Source organism: Chrysemys picta, chromosome 7, assembly GCF_011386835.1.
Source record: "Chrysemys picta bellii isolate R12L10 chromosome 7, ASM1138683v2, whole genome shotgun sequence".
Lineage (NCBI taxonomy): Eukaryota > Metazoa > Chordata > Testudines > Emydidae > Chrysemys > Chrysemys picta.
In genome coordinates, this window is record NC_088797.1 from 118,696,045 (window position 1) to 118,716,147 (window position 20,103).

Sequence of the window (20,103 nt, forward strand, 5' to 3'; positions counted from 1 at the left end):
GTTGTGACACATCCTTGTGTGTAATTCACCTCTGTTACATGTTTCCCATTCTGGGCCTGATCTACAGATGTTCCAAGTCTGCTACGTTACAGCCTGGTTCTTCAGCTCATGTCAGACTCCTGCTTTCAGCTCTGATCCAAGGTAAACACCATTACAGTGGTTATAGTATGGTTTTTTTTGGCTTCCCCTGCTGTTCTAGCCTTTGCTTATCTCCAGCAGCTCATCTATCATCTTATTTGGGCCTGGAGCAGTTACTCTGAATATGTTCTGTTCCTCAAAATTATATGCATCTTTGAGACATACCTGGACTTTCTTAAAGATCATTTTGTCCCAGATGCTGTCATTTCGGAGAATGCCCTTCTTCACTTCGTCCAGTTTTCTGGCTAATGCAAAGTTCAACAGAACCCGTTTCAATGGATTCTGTGCACCACTTTGTATCTGCAGGTAAAAAGCTGTTTAAGTGAGTTTATTCATGAGCTCGCCAGGATATTTTCCTTCATGATAAAGAAAACATTACTTTTTAAAAAAATTTGCAGGGTGCTAGATTCAGTGTCCAGTGCCATCTTCCTCCATTTAGAGACAGCCTGGACATTGGAGAATATAATGGTGCCACTTGGTGTAGTGGTCACCTCAGCCATGACCTTGAGGGACTGCCTTTGTGGTAGATGGGCCATGCAGACTCTACAAAGAATGCCATGACAGTAAAGACTGCCAACAGGGTTTGTGTTGGCTTTAAATAAAAGCAGACATTCCTGCCATGAGCGTTAACAGTTGAAAATCCACATTTATTTGATTTTCATGGGAAGTATGATGTATTTGCATCTAGGAGCTACAATCATGACCCCCAAGCCCCTGCATTGTGCTAGGGGTTATAAAGACAATTCTCACTCCTCTAATCAGGACCTCTGCCCCCAACGTGTGGGTTTTCAGTACATTTAATTTAAAGCCAAGTTTCCAGTGAGTGCTAAGTTGTGTGAATTTGCAACTGTTGGAAGCAGATTTAAGTGCACATCCCCCTTCAAGTAAGTATCAGAGGGGTAGCAGTGTTAGTCTGAATCTGTAAAAAGCAACAGAGGGTCCTGTGGCACCTTTGAGACTAACAGAAGTACTGGGAGCATAAGCTTTCGTGGGTAAGAACCTCACTTCTTGCATCTGAAGAAGTGAGGTTCTTACCCACGAAAGCTTATGCTCCCAGTACTTCTGTTAGTCTCAAAGGTGCCACAGGACCCTCTGTTGCCCTTCAAGTAAATTCATCTGGGAAAGCAGCAGCTTTTATTACCTTGTCATAGATCCTGTTGAGCAGTCTTGGTACTGTTGGAAACATAGTTGGCTTCAAGGTTTTCATGTCATCTGTTAGTAGTCTAATGTCTCCTTGGAAGAAACCCACTCTTGCGCCACTGGAGTACATTATAGTCTAGAAAGTAAATATACAAAGAATGAGCCTAGTTCTGCAAGTCCTTGCTTGGGGTAAGAATTCCCAGCCTCATAGGACTAGGAGTCTCAGAACAATTAATGAGTTTAAGGCTATGCAGGCTTTTCATGCATCTGTAGCATACAGCTTCCTTGGAGGAGTGAAATGGTTATCCTTTGTGCTCATGCACCCCTTGGGAGCAAAGGATGAAATCACTTAATTGTCAACATATCCCCCATTTGAAGGATAGGCAAGTTACTTGTACCGGTTAACCAAATGACATCCCTCTTGTAGGTCTAGTTTCTATCATGAGATCCCAGACTGTAGTGGAACAAGTGAAGAAACTGAATTGTGATATTAAGATCTTAAGAACACTATTACACTCACTGCAATTTTCTGAGCGCTAAGGGCTTCCTGTATTCAGTGTTCTTTAGAAGTATTAAGATTAAGGATCCCTGACATTTAAGGCTTACCATTTCCGTTTTACAGATAGGGAAGTGGAGGCAAAAGGACCAAGTGACTTGCTCAAGGCCATTGAAGTAGTTCAGGAATCAGGATTAAACAGAAGGTGAGGTTGGGTAGAGAGTGCACTTTGTGAAAGGTTATTACAATATGGTCCACATATAATGTGTATTTGGACTTCTGGACCTGCTCTGGGAGGATTTATTGCTTCTGAAGGGCTATTAGAGTTAAGGGATGTTTTAGCAATGTCATTTGTTTAGGTGTTTTCTTAGTGTCCTCTGCCCTACACTTTGCAATGGTGTGACAGTGTTGCTTTAAGGTGGGAAATACCCACCATCAATCCCTTCAGAGGTAGCAGATACCAAGCAGGGCTATGTTTGTCAGATGTAATTCTGACAAAGGTTATTTACTTCATTCAAATTGATTGAAATGTGAAAATTAATGAGACTGAATCCATTTCTCAGTGGGATCAATAAGATCTTTGGCATAGAGTTCTGTGGGATCAGGACTGGCCTGAGATCATGCCTTAGGAATAGAAGAGCCCTCAGTTCCTCCTGTGACCCCTTACTTTCTTTATCTTGCTCACATTCAACCCCTATTGGTTCAGGCCCTTGATACAAGGGGCTCTGGTCAGCGCCTATTATTTTGAGGATATTAAGGTGTTGCAGGTGAATGCTAGAGAGTCAATGTGATAATCTAGACCTGTGTTCACACCTTACATACTGTTGTAATATATTTTATACAAAGTACACCTACTTTATAAAATATAAAAATATAGTAAAGTAATCATTTGAAAACTCAGTTTACTTATACATCATACAGGGGAATCTTTGCCATATGCATTTCAACATGTTCCAAACTCCATGGCTCTGCCCAAACAGATGTTGGCAAACAGGTCTGTCCTAAAACAAAGGAATGTGTGCTGTGCTTAATTTGCATTTAAGCAATAAGAAGAGTCAAGCAGGAAGGGAAACCAAGGAAGCTCGAACAGGTGAGCAGGTGTATGTGGAAGGATGTTCCCTGCTGGTTCTCCTAGTGTCCAGCTAGAAATTTCTCTAGTGAGGGACTGAAGCTATAAAAAAAGGGGACAAACATCTCAAGGCACCCCTTCTCTCTCCCTGCCCATCCCATACACTGCATTCACTGGACTCGGGGAGAGGGGTCCTGACTTACAGGGTTTTGTCAGTAAGATGGCTCAAGCAAAGCATCTCACCACAAGCTATAAAAATGTAACTGAAGTGGGGCTAGCAGACTGTACTATGCAGACAAGCTGAAAAACTGAACAATTCATGTGGGAGCTACTTTGGCAAGGCATTGTAAGGCACCCAAGGTTGCAGGACAGAGGTGACACTAATCTGGATCATACCTGGCAAAGTCAGCCTCCTGACCTGTGCTGCAATGTTGAAATTTGAGATTTACAGGTACATGCATTCACACATCCACAGAGGGTTTATAGTACATGTCTGAGCGATGCACCAGTTTGTCTACCCACATATGTATTTGGATTAGGGCTGTCAATTGCAGTTAACTCATGTGATTAACTCAAAAATTAAAGTATCAGAGGGGTAGCCGTGTTAGTCTGAATCTGTAAAAAGCAGAGGGTCCTGTGGCACCTTTAAGACTAACAGAAGTATTGGTCACAAATTAATTGCACTGTTAATTAGAATACCAATTGCTATTTAAATATTTTTGGATTTGACATTTTCAAATATATTGATTTCAATTACAGAATTGAAAGTGTACAGTGCTCACTTTGATTACAGATATCTGCACTGTAAAAGTGGTAAGATGTATGAACTGAATTGAAAAATACTAAGTACTGTAATGCTTCTATGAGGAGATTGCACAACTGACAAATATAGGTTACATAACTGCACTCAAAAACAAAACAATGTAAAACTTCAGAGCCTACAAGTCCACTCAGTCTTACTTCTTGTTCAGCCAATTGCTAAGAGAAGCAAGTTTGTTTACGTTTACTGGAGATATTGTAAAGAAGCAGGCAGCATTGTCAACTGAAAATGAAACCAGGTATTCACATGGCACTGTTGTAGCAGGCGTTGCAAGATATGTGCCAGATAGGCTACAGATTCATATGCCTCTTCATGCTTTGGCCATCTTTCCAGAGGACTTGCTTCTATGCTGAAGACACTCATTAAAATGTGTTCATTAAAATGTGACGGAACTCCTTGGGGGAGAATTGTAGGTTTCCTGCCATTTTACCTGCATTCTGCCATATATTTCATGTTATAGCAGTCTCAGATGACCCAGCACATTTTAAGAATACTGCATTTTGTCAAATTTACAGTGACAAAGAAGATACCAATGTGAGATTTCTAAAGACTTGAGAATCTGAAGTGCTTTCCAAAATCTGAGAAGGAGGAGGTGTGGAGCATGCTTTTAGAAGTCTTAGGAGCACACTCTGATGTGGAAGTTACAGAACCACCAAAACAGGGGGAAAAAAACCAAATGAAAAAACCTAAACTTCTGCTGGTGACATCTGACTCGGATAATTAAAATGAACATGGGTTGGTCTGTACTGCTTTGGATTGTTATTGAGCAGAATGCATGTCCTCTGGAATGGTGGTTGAAGATTCACAGGTCCTGTGATAGCATCACATCTGGCATGTAAATATTTTGAGACACTGGCTACAACACTGCCACGCAAATGGCAGTTCTCACTTTCAGGTGACATTGTAAACAAGAAAGCAGGCAGCATTATCTTCTGCTAATGTAAACTAACTTGTTTGTCTGACAGATTGGCTGAACAGTGCATGATTTTAGAAAGCAGACAAGTTAGGACACCATAGACTACAAGAGATGTTGAGAAGGTGAATTGGTCAGGTTATTTACTTTCTCATAAGAGTGCAAGAAAAGCCACTCTGAAGTTGGCCAGATGCCTTTATATCTAAAGGCATCATGTTAGCAGATTAAAGAAAAGTTTAGATAACATGTAATGTAGCCTGCAAAACTAGTTGCCAAAAGTATTTAGTTCAAACCTTTATTGGCAAGTTTAAAAGAATGTATATGAATGTTCTGATTAGTCATAGTTACGTTTGTTTAGTGATTGGTATTCCCTGGAGCATGACTATTAATATCACTAAATAATGATTTTGAAGGTTGCCCTATGGACAATCTGGTATTGGCCAGTCACATAAGTCAGTAGTTAACTGATACTGAGTTAAGTGTGCCATTGTAGGACTAGTTGCATGGCCAGAACTTCTACCAGATCATTACAGGAAGGACATTGCTATAGAACATAATTTGTTTCCTTAAGGGCTTGGTTTACTCTTACCTGTACTACTCTCTCAAACATGTGAGCCAGAGGAAGATAGGACACCGAGATGTCTGAAGTCTTGCAGTCAAATGTGGTCTACAGTGAAACAGAAGAGCATTGAGGTGGGGTATGATAGTTATGCCACAACATAGAACAGAATTCAACAGATCTAGATTTAACTGCTATATTGAAGTGGCAAGTAATTTTACACCTGCTCCAGCCTACTCAGAGAAGTAAGGAGTCAGAACTTTGGCATTCCTTCCCCCCCCCCTCCTCCCCTGAGGGATCCGTTAGAGACCACTGAAGTTGCATGGGGGACAGAGGGAGGATGGTGGCCATCTACAATTCCTGAAGTCCCTGTCTAGTAGATTTCCTCAGCTTGGTTTGGAGCAAAGTCAGGCACTCTTGAAAGAGTGCGATTTGGGTGGGGGGAGGAGGGAGATGGGAGAGAAGAGAAAAGGGAAGAGTTGTGTCTTCCTTCTAGGAGCATGTCTAACTTTCCTGAGTGTCCTTGTATAGACAAGCTCTAAGAAAGGCCCAAGAGGGGAAGTTCAGATCCAATCTGAGCAGCCAGGATTTAGATATTTCAGATCTTGTGGTCTGGCTCAGATCCATTCCTAGGATCAACTTCTCATTTCAGTAAAATTCATGTTCTGGCTTTGGACAGGAGTGAGGTTACTGGTCTTGGCCTGGTCTGCAGGGGAGGCTTGTCCATTTCAAAGTCCTGCACACAGTGTAGGCAGATTGTTAAGTTGACTGTGGCAACTCCGGAGGACTTGAATAGTTTTGTGAAGCTGGGTGGCTTAGACAGGATAACAAGCCTCCCAAGGAACAAACACCAAGTTAGTCTGCAAACATGAAAGCAGCAACTTACCTCTGTACTTTTAAGGAAAGCAGCAGCATTTGCAACAACGTTTTCATGTGTGAGCATGGCTCCTTTTGGGTTGCCTGCCAAAGATCATGGGGGAAAGAACAAATTCATGGCAGCTGGAACCACTAGGGATTGGGCAAGTTTTGCAGTTTACATTTGGCTCAGTCACTTGTACATTTGCAAGCCCTCAGGGGATTCATTTGTGGTATTGGACTCAAGTCATGTTTCCACATGTAACTAGTAAGTCTTCACTAGCAATGTTAAAGTGTTGTCATGGCACAGCTCTCCCAGCATTAAAAAAAGCCACAACACAGAGCCTGCCCCCCCCTCCCACAAAATGGGAGTAGCTCCCAGTGCTGGTGCGCTGTCTACATTAGCACTTTACAGCACTGAAACTTGCAGTGCTCAGGGGAGGGTGTTTTTTCACTATTCATAGATTGGAGGACTGGAAGGGACCTTGAGAGGTCATAGAGTCCAGTCCCCTGCCTGCATGGCAGGACCAAATACTGTCTAGACCATCCCTGATAGACATTCATCTAACCTACTCCTAAATATCTAAGTCTGGAGACAGCTTTTGGATCAGAGATAAAAAACCATCACTACATAAGCATTACATTGAATACAAGTGTACCCAGAACATGGCCTACAGAATCCTGAGGTGCAGTCTAGGAGTGTCTCCAGCTAGGCATGTTTTAAGTGGAGGTGAGTGGCAGGGTTTAAAGGGTTAACATGCCCAAGACGGAGGGCCAGCTTCTTAGACTGGTGGAACTATTCACTTGAGTGGAGTTGCATGGATGTAAAAAGGAGATTTTTGGCTCATATCTGCTATCCCTCTACAATGGCTTCCATTTTTATAGTTTCAGTGTAGTGTATGAAGCCTCCTGCAATTATTCACTACAGGATGACAAAGCAGGAGAGGCTCTCATTTGATTGCAAGTACCAACAAGCAGTTTGTTTATGACAGAAGGAAGTTATGTTTTCTGCATTTCAGGTCTTGAGACATTTCCAGTATCCCCTCTCATCACCACAATAGTCTCCCCTGATCCAAGGGAAGAAAATTTAGATAAAGACAGACTATAGTGTCTGAACGCTACTTGTTACTTACCTGTTGTTCCACTGGTGAAACAGACAATGCTAAGATCCTCAGGTTTAGGAGGCTAAAGAGATGACAAAAGAAGTAGTGTTAATTTCATAATCCAAAGGGTTTTTTAATCCTTGCCCCACTACTGTAGTGTCCAAGCACCTTCCAGTTAAGAAGCCAGTAGCCAAATCCCTGGTATTTCTCCCCTTTTCCAGCAAGGCTCTGCTTGGGTTCAGTTTTATTTTGTAAGAGTTCCGAGGTAGAAAGGAGGGGGATCATTGGTGGACTTATGATGGAGAGGCCTCTTCAAAGAGGCAGGTTTTGCAGTGCTTTCAAAGAAAGTATTAAGTTTCAATAACTTACAACAGGTTCTCTTAAGTTGTTCCTGCCCAGCTCCTGTGTCAAGATAGATAAAAAGACATCTTAACATTTCTTGTAATATCAGAATGTAAATGCAATGCAAGCAGGTGAAACAGGCCAGATGAGGCATAATTGTTTAGCCAGCATGTGTTTTGCCTGTGTGTCAAGGAGTTTACACCTTGACAGGAACTGGGCTTTCCCTGCACTTCCACAGCAGTTACTGCAGAGCCCTCTTCAACATACTCAAGACAATTAAGTACAAAGCTGGCTGTGAAGAGTTTCACTAGATCTCACTAAACTGGTGACAGCATGGCAGATGAAATTCTATGTTAAGTGCATAGCAGAAAATAATTCCAACTGCACATACAAAAATGGGGTCTAAATTAGCTGTTACCACTCAAAGATCTTGGAGTCATTGTGGATTGTTTTCTGAAGACATCTGCCCAGATGCAGAACAGCAGTCAAAAAAAGCTAACAGTATTAGGAACCACTAGGAAAGGAAAATACAATGGAAAATATAATGTCACTATATAAATCCATGATACACCCACATCTTGTGTACTGTGTGTGGTTCTGGTTTTCCCATTAAAAATGGATTAGAATTGGCAAAGTACAGAGAACAGAAAGAAAATGTAAGGGTATGGAACAGCTTCTATATGAAGAGAAATTAAGACTGGGACTATTCAGTTTGGAAGAGACAGGGATAGTATAGAGGTCTATAAAACTCATGAATGAGTGGAAGTGTTATTTATCCCTTCTCATAAGAACTGGGGCCCACTCAATGAAGTTAGGCAGATTTAAAAAAAATTTAAGATGCAGTCGATCTGTGGAACTTGTTGCTGCAGGGAATGTTGAAGGCAAAGAGTGTAACTGGGTACAAAAGAGATTAGATATGCTCATGGAGGATATAGCCATTGCCAAGATGGTCAGGGATATAACCCCAGGCTCTGCATTTTCCTAAGCCTTTGACTGCCAGATGTGGGGGAATGGTCCACTTTATAGTTATCCTGTTGTATTTATTTCCTCTGAGGCATCTGACAATGGCCACTGTTGGAAGGCAGGCTACAGGGCTAGATGGATCATTGGTTTTTTACCAGATATGGCCATTCTTATGTTCTTAATATTCCCATCCACAGAGGCCCAGCAAACTCGTGTTGGACCCCTGCACTGCAAGTTTTACAGCCCATGCATTTTACAGGTTACAGCTCCAGAATCTTGTGTTCGAGATCTCCAGAGCTAGCTTTAATTTCAATTAATTTCTGGAGTGCATGAGGGAAACTCATGTGGAATCAGAGAAAGAACTGACAGAAAGGGGATGCAGTGCATGACAGTTCATTAGCAAGAGTCAGGCTAACTAACCCTAATAATGCGAGATTTGTAGAAGCGAGAATTGTGTGAGGCGAGTGGGAAAGAACTGTGTGAGAAGTTGTTGTAACCTTGTGTAAATATTGTGTAAAAAAATAATGTAGACTAAAGTCAAAACAAGTAAAAAAAATAAAATATCAAAATGGCCTATGTATAAACAAAATGCAGCTGTTGCTTATTGTCTGTAATAAGGTATAAAGGTTTGCTGTAATTGTTTACCTGTAGAGAGACCTGTTTAGCTCTCTCCCTCTATGCAATTGTTAAAAAAAATATATAAAGTATCTGACTTGCTGTCCCCAAACGAAAAGTGAGAACTCAGTTATTCTGATACTCAAGAGGTGGTACAGACCATGTACCTTAGGTGGCTATTGATCAAGAGCTGCAGAAAAAGTCTGCCCATTGAACAGTTTCTGCAAGGCTTACCAGTTTGCTTTGGACTGAATTTCTTATTCAAAAAAGAATATATGTTGTCATTTAAGGGAGCATAGATTAACCCCCAACATTGCTATTGTATTAAAAAACTAGACATCTGAATACCAAGTCAGTATGCCAGCTTAAATGCATATAAAGAGACCTTTGTAATATACTAAGATATCTTTAGATATCTTGGAGTGTTGTATCTCCTTAATAGGTGGTACATGACTGAGCCACTCTAGGGAAACTCCAGTTACCAGTGTAGTAAACATGATCCCAGTGTCTGCATTGCACTAGTCAATACATTGCTGTTTCTTCAGTGGCATGAACTAGCAATCTGAATGTTCAGTCTGAAGCTCTCAAGCAAGCAGTGAAATGTGACTAGCTTCAAATCATTGTCTGATCATAATGTTAAAATCCTTCTCTTACCAAGTAGCTGTATTGACCTTTCCCTGAACAGTCACCAGATCGGCTGTAAGCGAGGGGTTCACATACCTCAGCTTCCTGAAGAGACAGGATCTCAACTCCTTCTTTGGCACCTTTATCCTTGAGCTCATCATCAAAGAGATCCATCAGAATGATGGTCTTCAGACCTGGGATCTTCCCTTGCTCACAGTTTTCAAGCAGGACTTGTGCTTTTTCAGGTTTGTCACAGATCACCATGGAGATGTCAGCTACAGAAAAGGAAGAGCCTACACTTCAGAAGCCCGATCTACCTCTTGCTGAAATTATAGGAGCCCTGATCTGACCCATATTGAGATTTATTAGTCTTGATTGATTAGAGGTTAAGGGAAATTCAGGTTCTGTCCTTCAGATCTTTCAGCATGTTGAGTTGTCATTTGAAAGGTTGCAGCCAAAGCCAGTAGTTGAAGTTAACAAATGCTCTGCACTCAGTTGCTATGGTTACAAGTCTGGGCCTATACTAATGGAGTCATACCAGGGCTGAATTTGGACTTATGTACAAGTGTCAGCCCTGCCCCACCCCTCCCCCAAATGGACTGTACATTTTAGTTGTACATGTAGAAGTGGGTCTTGGTAGCTGGAGAGGAGAAAAAAAAATCAGCAATAAGTATTTACAGTGGAATTTTCAAAGTCACTCTGACCAATTCCAGCCTTGGACTTAAGGAAAGAAAGTTGATTGGCATTATAACTTTATCCCCTGTTTAGAAGTTACATTTTAGCCATGTACCTTGAGTATTGGCCTCAAATACTTGGAATTTACAGAAGCCTTTTACATGTGGTTTTAGTAATTGCATGCTGTGGTAAGACAGCAACGGAACAGTAATGAGCAAGCGACATGTTCAGACGCAAATGAACCTAATTAGATTACTGCTCTGTTGTCCCAGGAGACAGAACCTGTTGCTAAGGTTAGCTTGGCTCATAATTTAATTTCCAAGTTAAATTGAGTTTACAAGTTGACTGATGGTCTGATTCTGTTTGGCAATCCTGCATTTGCTTTATTTGAACAGAGAGAAAGTTCTGACAAGGAAATAAGCAAGATAAAGACCAGTGTAAGAATCAGTCACCTAAGGGGAAGACTTGAAATAGACAAGAGGGCGTTCACTCATTTTACTAACTGGCTGTAATCATGTTGACAGTTTTGTATTCAATTAGTCCCATAGGATCTCAGGCATACTTAAGTGTTGGCAGGATTGGGCCTTCATATTATCCTGTGTTTCAATTTAGAGTCTCACCTCAAACTGAGGATACTGCACTAGTTTGCTTTTTCTAGTTGGAGAAAGTTGTGTGTGGGGGCGGGTCTCATTAATAAGTGAGATACAGATGACCCAGTTCTTCCCAGGTAGACTTGACATTGTCCTTAGAATCTAGTGGACAGTCACCAAATCTTAGTACAAGAATTCTCCCAAGAAATGCAGTGGTAGACCCATTGCTCAGATCATGTTATCTTACAGGATGGGCATTGAGAAAGTAGTGCTAGCTACAGGTGATGTGCTGACAGTTTAGGGTGGAGTTGCAGAGCTAGAAGTGTTGTGTAGGTTTAACTACTATGAAACCTGAAGCAGAAGAGAAGCATTGTTAGGTCAGTGAAAGTGGAAAGGAAGAGTTATTTATTGTGAAGAGTACATAAGGTTTTTACCTTTGTTAATAATAAATACAATGGCATCTGGCCCCAGAGTGTCATAGAGTGGAACAGCAACCATTGAGTAAGTGTAGCAGGCATATTCTGAAATGATCCACTGCACAAAAGAAATAGCACCGTTAGAGAAGCAACTACCCTGAGTTTGTTACCTGAGATGTATGGTAGTTCAAATGCTTTTGCCAGAGAAAGTTTAGTAGCCTGTAGAGTAGCCCCTCACACATATACATCTAGTATTGATTTGTATATGAACTGCATGTTATGGCAGCCAGAACCCAGATCTTCATGGTTAGTCCTAAATAGCCACCTGGACTAGGATTAGCAGATACAAAAAGGTGACTGGAAGGAAGACAGATAATCAGTTCTTCTACGGGTTCAGGCTTTAACTCTTCTCAGACTGTCATTTGGAGCCCAATCCAATCCCTACTTAAATAAAATGGGGGCCACTCCACTGAATTTAGACTCCCATGAGTGCTGGACAGTTGCCCATCGCTAGGGTTCTGCTTGTCACTTACCTCTGGTCTATTTTGAGCAAAGATGCCAATGAATTGGTCTGGTGAGGGTTTACATCCTTTGAACAAGAGCCCTGATCCCAGGTATTCAGCTCTGTCTGACACCTGCAGGAATAGAGGAAGTAGTTTTGGCTCATTACCCCTGGAGACTGCTACAATGTGCTGATCCATTCTTTGGACGGTATACAAAATAAGCAGAACTAACCTGTTTGTAAGTCAACCACTGATATGGCTGTTTTGGTTTTCTGTACCCCAAACATGGTCCATTTTCTACAAAAAGTTGGGAAGTTTGTTATGACAATTTACATACAAGTTTTATGTTCAAACTGATCTTCATTTATTGGGTGGTCTAAAAGATGGAAAGTGCCTTGTTGGATCACTCTCTGAATCAATCTTATGTAGTTAAGTGTTTTGCTAGAATCTTTAATCCCATGAAGAGACTGCACAAGAGGTCAATCTTCCAATCAGGGAGAACTACAAGAATGTGTAAAAGGTAACTAGGAGGAGAGTAATGTGTGTGCCCCATAAAAAGGTGGTTTCTTGGAAAGTCATTTGTCTAGAGAGCAAGAGAGTTGGGTAGCAGTTGCCAGGATTGAGGTACTCCAACTCCAGAAATAGAGAAGTACCAGAGACTTGAGAAAAATGGAGTTTTAGTGGAAGTTTTTGTAACATCTCTGGCAAATTGATCTTCAGGACAGATCAAGAGTATTCAACTATTGATTAGAGTTCTGAATGGCTTCTGGCTGGGATTGTCTCTTTTGTACCCTTTGATATTTGCAATTTTGGGGGGGATTTCTTGTAGTTAAACACCTGTTAACTACACCTACATGCTGCCCCCTATAATAAATGCATTAAGAATTTAGCATTTGCCACCTATTCACTATTCAAGAACTTCCATTCACTTACTCAGGGAGCTGCAATACCATCCAATTCTGCTGGCCATTCACAGGACTATTTTAAAAGACAGACTGACACTTATGGCCATTGCACATGTTGTCCAAAGTCAGGGTCAGTTCATGACTGCAGCTAAAAATCAAATAACTTTCAACATGTAATTGGCCATGCAGTCTCCAGCTCAGAGTCATCTTAGCTTTCCAGATAAGTGCTACCTAGCTACAGTGCACTCTGAGTTTCAATCAGATATCTGGACACAGAGTAATGGCATCCTCTCTGGATTAGAGTTCAGGTTCTTTCCTTTATACTAGGATGTAGAGACATTTAAATTCAAGCTTATGATCTGCTCTTCAGTTAGCAAACCTCAATGTCACCTTCAAACAAACAAAGAGGGCTTTTTGATTGTAGCCAAGTGTGTACAAACATACACCGCTACTAGTAGTTCCCACCCACTCATGTTGGTTAATGTGAAACTGTAGGCTTGTGCACTGAGCCACAATGAACACCATTACCCATACTTTGCACTACACATTTCCCTCTCAACTAGATGCACAAGATGCTAAAAACAAAGTGACTGGAAGTGCTTTTCTTCAGAATTCAGTTGCATATGAAGAGTTTACACTGCTTTTGTACTTTTTGTAGTGGACTAGTTTGTTCAGCAATGAAAAGAATTCTTTCCTAGCATAGTATTCTCCCAAGGCTTTATACATGAGCCATAGGCTGCATTAACACTAAAAAATTCACATCCCCCCCCCCCCCCACAGTAGTGGTCAAGTGTCCTGAAGGCACAGACACCAAGTTGTGTTAATCAGAAAAACCTTGATTTATCTCTTCTGCCATAATGTTTCCAACAGTATGGATGGAAGCTTCATAGCTTTGGACTGTGGAATTAGAAAGCTTTTTGTCCAGTCTATTGAAGGCATTCTTACATTGGCAGGATATTAAAAAAGATCTGAGACGGTCTGATCTAACAAGTTTATGAGAGGTGTTGGCATCTTGAGAGCAGTTTGAAGGGGTATGAAAGATGGCGGTATTGTTTATTTGGATAAATGCGAATCTGAAAGGCTGATTATTCCTTTATTTAAGGAGTTACTATCCCAGGCTTTTTAGGTCTGTATTTAAAGCATAGTCTTGCTCTCATTGAAGTATGTGGCTTAGCCCCTTAGATTGAATTCAATCAATGCACACAGTCAGAACCCTCTCCTAGAGAATGTCCAAAAGAGACAATTTAGTTGGACCTAGACTAGACAATAACATCGCTTCTGGCTTTAAGTCTATGTAGCTGGAAACAAACATTTACTTATGACCCACATGAAGTACTTAAAAGCAACTTCAAGAACAAATATCTACTTACCAGACACATGGAGTCCTCTTTGGAAGGCCTCGTACATAGTTTTGGCATCCTCATAGTAATAAGCAAGCAGCTTGTTCTCTGGCAAGAAAGTACTTCTTCGGGCACCTCCCTAGGGTCAGAGCACATGTTTGTAAGTGTGGTTACAGAGCAGTGAACTGAAGGTCAGGTGTGTGACAGGCAGCTACTTCCTCCTCCAACCCTCTCCCCAAAACCCTTTGAGGGGGAGCTTTAACACACAAGCCTACAATCAGTTAGGAGGATTTAACTTCCTCCTAGATTTCTGTCTGCTTGCTCAGTGGGGATGAATCCATCCACTGTAGTCTCCAAGACTAGAAAGCCACCTTAAGTTTAGGTAAATTTACTTCATCCTCCTTTATGATCAGACAGCCATGGTGTTTACACAACTGGTAGATTCTGAAATATTGCACTTATTTTAGCCTCAGAGCTGACAGGTTATCAGATAGGTATTTCAATGAACTCATCAATAAATTGAGTAATTGCCACTAGTACCACTCAAGTGATCTAGATGTTGCTTGTTTTGTCACAGCTAACAATGGCCCACCCCTTATTATGGGCATAATATTAAAGTAAGTGAATTAAGAGTTGAGATTTACCCAAGGTAAATCATGCTCACACGCCCCATAATTTTAGGCCAGATCGCAGATTGGAGGACTGAAAGAAATTCCCCTAGTTTAAGTCACTTTTTTTTTTAGCTCCCATAAAAACCCAACACAAAAAAAATACAAGGCAGGGTTTTTTTTAAATTAACTTTTACCCAAGGCAAAGTTTTCAGTTGTGCCTAGATGCCCTTGAAAGTCAAAGAATTAAGCATTTTACTTATTAAGCAACGGGAGCATTACCTGAATTCCTATTGACTGGTTGTTCAAGTCAATAGGAGGTGAAATGGTCTTTGGTCTGGTTATCACCCATAAGAAAATTATAACTCCAAGAGTAATAAGGCCAATCAATGCTGGTGTTGGGAGAGGTGAAAACAAGAAATGAAGTATCCAAATCATGGTGCTGGATCAGCACCACCAGGGTGTTGGACCTGAGCAGAGAAACAAAAGGTTTAGCAGAGTGTTATGGCTTCCATGATTAATGTGAATAGCTATTTTAAGAACAAAATAAGATGCAAGATGTTTAGACAGGTGCTATTGGTGCCAAGTAGCATGAATCAGTTAAGTGGGTTGCCTTTGAAGACATCCTCTTTCAGTATGTAATTGACATCATGCTTATGCAATGCTGTAGGGCCACAAGTTCTCAAGTCACCCATCCAGTAAGCCTACTCCATCCACTGAACACCAATAGACTCCTCACTCAGGAACTAAGATAAATGTTAAATGGGGGGAAAAAGGTAGGAGGTTGAGAGGAAGAAGTGGTTTCATTAGGACTGGGTGATTACCACTATTGAAAGAAGTGGAAATATTTGGAGGGGCTAGAGGCCATGAAGTTTAGCCAGATCTTGCCCCAAACTGGTTCAGTAATGCAGTGAGTTAGTAGAAGCTCCAAACTGAACAGTAAGAGGGGAAGAAAGGCAAGAGCTGGAAGCTGCTTGTCAAAGGAGTTCAGTGGTGACTCCCATCTATCCTTAGTCCTTTTGCAAGAGTGGAAGGAGAAGTCAAGGGTAGTTTTTTTTTAATGCTGGTTGCTAGAGAATGCTTGCAATGTTAAGTAACTAGAAGAAAAGGCAGCTGCTAAGAAAGAAGTGGCTAGGAGTGGGGGAAGGTTGAGGCAGAGAATAGATGAAGTCTCCTTTCCCCTGTCACTGAAGGGGGGGGGGGGGGGGGGGGAGTCTTTTGGATTGGAAGGGCAGGTTTTCAGATAAGTCTTGAGCAGAGCAGCTATATGGATTGAGAAGTTTTAGCCCTTTCTACCCCCACCCACATAGTCTTACTTTAGCTTAAAATTGTCATTGCTCTGCCTTGCAGATTTCATCTTTGCATTAAAAAAAGGAAATATAATTTAATAGCTGTCCAGCTAGTATCTATTCCCTCTACAGGAAAAATGCCAAGACTGGTAGTTTGTGTTGATAGAATCTGGTCCTGAAGACCACAAGAGTTACAGTGGTATATTTGTTTAGTAATGTAGTACACTTCTGGAATGCCAAAGAGCAAATTATGCCTGAGCTACATCTTGATCTCCCAGTAGACCTGCTAAAATCAACCCCTGGAGCATTGATTCTACAGTAGTATAGACATACCCTATGTCTCAATAGCTTTCTGTAGGTGATTTAGAATGTGCATGTACAGCTCTTGAGAAGGATGGACGTGGGGCAAGGCTCTGGAATGCGAATAAGGAATTTAGATCCAATTCTTGATTCTGCCTTTAACTTCAAGTTGGTCAGGTTGTTTAGACAACATCCGCTTGGAACTAGCTATTTTACTCAAGATTTTTGACATGGGCTTGAACCAGACCCCTTACCACAGTTCCCATCAAGTTTAGGAGGGGCTTGAAGTCAGAATCCAGATCTAGTTTCACAGCAAGTAAACCTGAATACCCAGAGTTCAGATCCACATCTGACTTTGCTGCCTATCACCATGGATTTTAGCACAACTGATCACTGGGATGTTAGATCTGGTTCTGAGTTTCCATGTTTGTCTTTATATAGTGCCAGAGCAGAATGCTGCTTTCCTGGTAGCTTTAAATAGTGGGGACGCCATGCTTTTTGCTGACTAGTAGATATTAAGTCTTATCTTATGTGGCTAATTTTTTTCTGATTGTGGGCAGGCTTGTTCCCTTTCCCCAAATGTATTTTCTTCACTCTATGTTAAGTTAGAAACTGAACTAGTATTTTTTAGCCAAGTTGCGTGTGGGACTAGTAAAGGATGTGCAGACTATATATGCCACAGTTGTACAGTTTGGGGATTTGCTGAAGCATGCTTCAACCCCCCCCCCCCAAACAACTTATTTAAAATAATGTTGCTTGTACTCTTTGCAAAGAATGCAATATACACACTGTGCAAGTTTGCACCAAGTCCACTTTATGCTATTTTTGCCCACCTGCTTTCAAATGTTTCTAGTGGAGGAGAAAGGGCAGGCTTCTGAAAGAAAATGGGGAGGACAAGGCCACAAAATAGCACCTTTCTCCAACTTTTTTTTGGAGGGGGGGGGTCAGATTCTACATGGATTATTGGAGATTAATGGAGTGAAAATTAGGACAGAACAAGGGCTTTGAAATTAAAGCCAATGTTATATTCATACTTAACAGTTAGGCTACAGGGTTGCTCAGACCACAGCTGATCATGTGGAGTAATATTGTCCCATTGTTTCCTTGTACTCTCAAGGCAGTCTGCCTGTATCCACATGTCATTTTATACTCTGATTGTAAGCTTTTGGGGGCAGGGATCATCTTTTCATTCTGCATTTCTGTAGCCCTGGTCCAGGATTCGGGCTGCTAGTCACTATGAAATACAAATATTTCGTCTGACAGTCAAAAAAAATTGACAGACCAGTTGTCAGAAAATGCAGTTTTGTCCAATTTAATATTTCAATAAAAAACATGACAGGAGCACAGCAGCCTTATTGGAGTAATTTGATAGCATCAGGATAATGTGTTGGATTTGGCTTTGTAAGGTGTTTTGACTTTGTCTTATCTGAGATATGTCAGAGTTCCCCCACAAGATGGAAGTTTGTTTTTGGACCAGCTCTGCTTAGGAGTTACTCCTTTTTGCAGAGTTAAGATTTTGAAAACAAGCAAAAGCCATCTTGAAATTGTACAATAGAACCTCAGAGTTACAAAAACTAGAGTTACAAACTGGCCAGTCAACCACCCCCTTCATTTGGCAGCAGCAGCGACAAAAAAGCAAAAATCACTACTGTTTATTTTTAATAGTTTAACAAAGGGAAAGCAGAATTTTCCTTCTGCATAGTAGTTTCAAAGCTGTATTAAGTCAAAGTTCAGTTGTAACCTTTTGAAATAACCACCATAGTGTTTTGTTCAGAGTTACAAACACCTCAGGAATGGAGGTTGTAACTGAGGTTTTACTGTAGTTGAAACTCATCCTGGGTATTAAACCAAGGATGTTAGTTGGATCACACCAGGCATAAAATTTGGCTCAACATTATTTCTACAGCCTGGAAAACATGGTGTCCTTTTTCACATCTAATTGATGTGTTAATTCTCCTGCATGTACAGACTTATTCAGCAGCGAACACAAAGGCTAATTAGAAGGAGCCTACAGCCCCAGTCTTTCCTTAACTAAATGGTTAAGTCAGTTCTGTTGATTGTTAAAGTTGTTCTGAAACAAGCACATGGCAGATAAAATAAAGCATGGATTCCTGTTGTGTCAAACAACCTGAAGTCTGACAGCTTACATTTGCTATCCCTAGCCACTTTTTACATTTCATAGTCCAAACTATACAATTTAGTTTATCTCCATTGCACTGGTTTTCCAGTCAGGAAGTAGGGGATTCCCTTGGCATATTTGAAACAAAACACTCCCAGGACCAAGTCTGACCCCTAGCTGGAGCATGCTCTGTACAGACTGTTCAGAGCCTAAACTGTGGCATCTGAGTATATGCAAACTGCAATTTCTCCAAAGGTTCACAACTTGGTCAAATTGGATCATTTTTATGGGGACAGGCCTCTTCCTGTCCCCACTATTAAGGCCACCCTCCTGCTAAATGACGAGTCCCTGCTCCAGAGCATGTGGGAAGTTCTAATTTCCCCCACAGAAGAGTTGAGTTTTGTATGGACAACCTTTCCTCTAGACTTGTCCTTGAGGAAAGTAGAACTGTTTTAGCTGATAGTTTCCAAAAACTATCAGCTTCAGGCAGACATCTGGTATGGAAGACTTCAGCCCAAATAGCTTGTTTTCAGTTCCTATTCTAAGACTAAGTTCAGCAGTATTTTAAGGAAGTATCAGGAAATGTTACAAATTAAAGTATTAACTTGTATAATAGTAACACATAGCTATTAATAGTAGCTAATTGTTGTAGCCCAGTCATTTTAGATATGCAATCCACATTCTGAGCCTAGTTTTTAGACACAGGGGCATTCTAGGGGCAACTGGAGCCTGATTAGCACCTTCCTGCTCCCCAACTTGCTCCAGGGAAATCAAGAGCATAGAAGCAAGGGCTTATCTAGCTAGTACAAGGGATTAAATCAATCCCCAGCAGCCCCTTGATAGGGGAGGGGCAAGCCAACTCTTCAGGCCCTGTTGTGGAGTTCTGCGCTTTAGCGTGTACTGACCAATGTGGGCTATTAGAGATTTTCATCTGGCTGGGAAGCTAGCAAGACCATCTGCTCACTGCCTTCATGATCCTCCTCCCAACAGTCACCCACTTACTATTGTCATCAGCTAGTCACCATGCTGAAAAGTGTGCTAAAGTTCATTTGAAAATTGACCTTTAGCAGGTTTAGCACCAAAGATCTCAATCTCAGCACTGTCTTGAGATTGCCAAGTGCATGCAGTTTCATTATTTAGAGTCTAAATCACTTGGTGAGCTAACACCTAGATTAGTCAGTGCACTCTAACCAAGTCAACTGTCATTTACTATGCAAACAGGAAATGAAAAGAATTGATTCACTGAGCAACTGGTTACTCACCTTCTCTAACAGTCCAAGGCAGAGCCAGGTTCATCTCTGGTCTTTGTCCAGCATAGTTAGAGAAGGAGTGAAATGATGCCCTGCCCAACTTCCCCCCAGATAACCTTGATTTTTGAAGAGACATGATTAGGTGGTATTATACAGAAGCAGAAAGGTGTAAATGAGTCACTGGGATGATTGAGTCCCAGGATGGTTGGGGGTGTGGGGAAGAAGAGAAGAGGGTGAGAAGACTCTTCAAGCCAACTGACTGGTCTCCCCAGGAAGCACAATTTAGGGGTATGTGGCCTCTTTAGAGTCCCCTTGTCCTTCTGTTGGTCACTCTTCACAACACTGCTAATGTTCAGAGACTCAGAGGTCATCCCCAGTGCCCAAACAAGGCATCTGTCCCAGTGGCACAACAGGGTTATGTAACTGACCTGATTCCCTCACCATAAGGTGGCTGTTCTCCTTACAGATTCA

The 20,103-nt window shown here is 41.3% G+C and overlaps 1 protein-coding gene across 4 annotated transcripts in view; it reads right to left on the bottom strand.

Moving 5' to 3' along the window:
• The window catches only part of ACSL5 (acyl-CoA synthetase long chain family member 5), a 35,976-nt gene that overhangs the window by 8,793 nt on the left and 7,080 nt on the right, over positions 1 to 20,103 (bottom strand). For 3 of the 4 annotated variants that reach the window (XM_005293906.4, XM_065552500.1, XM_065552499.1), the window contains 12 exons: positions 14,957 to 15,144; positions 14,097 to 14,205; positions 12,054 to 12,118; positions 11,852 to 11,953; positions 11,337 to 11,436; positions 9,734 to 9,912; positions 7,463 to 7,495; positions 7,124 to 7,175; positions 6,022 to 6,095; positions 5,166 to 5,243; positions 1,280 to 1,414; positions 304 to 438 (listed from right to left, as the gene is read on the bottom strand). In XM_005293906.4, coding sequence (XP_005293963.3) covers positions 304 to 438; positions 1,280 to 1,414; positions 5,166 to 5,243; positions 6,022 to 6,095; positions 7,124 to 7,175; positions 7,463 to 7,495; positions 9,734 to 9,912; positions 11,337 to 11,436; positions 11,852 to 11,953; positions 12,054 to 12,118; positions 14,097 to 14,205; positions 14,957 to 15,112 — 1,218 coding nt within the window. In that variant the 5' untranslated portion in view covers positions 15,113 to 15,144. The remainder of the gene's footprint in view (positions 1 to 303; positions 439 to 1,279; positions 1,415 to 5,165; positions 5,244 to 6,021; positions 6,096 to 7,123; positions 7,176 to 7,462; positions 7,496 to 9,733; positions 9,913 to 11,336; positions 11,437 to 11,851; positions 11,954 to 12,053; positions 12,119 to 14,096; positions 14,206 to 14,956; positions 15,145 to 20,103) is intronic. The other variant, XM_065552501.1, reaches the window with a different exon arrangement.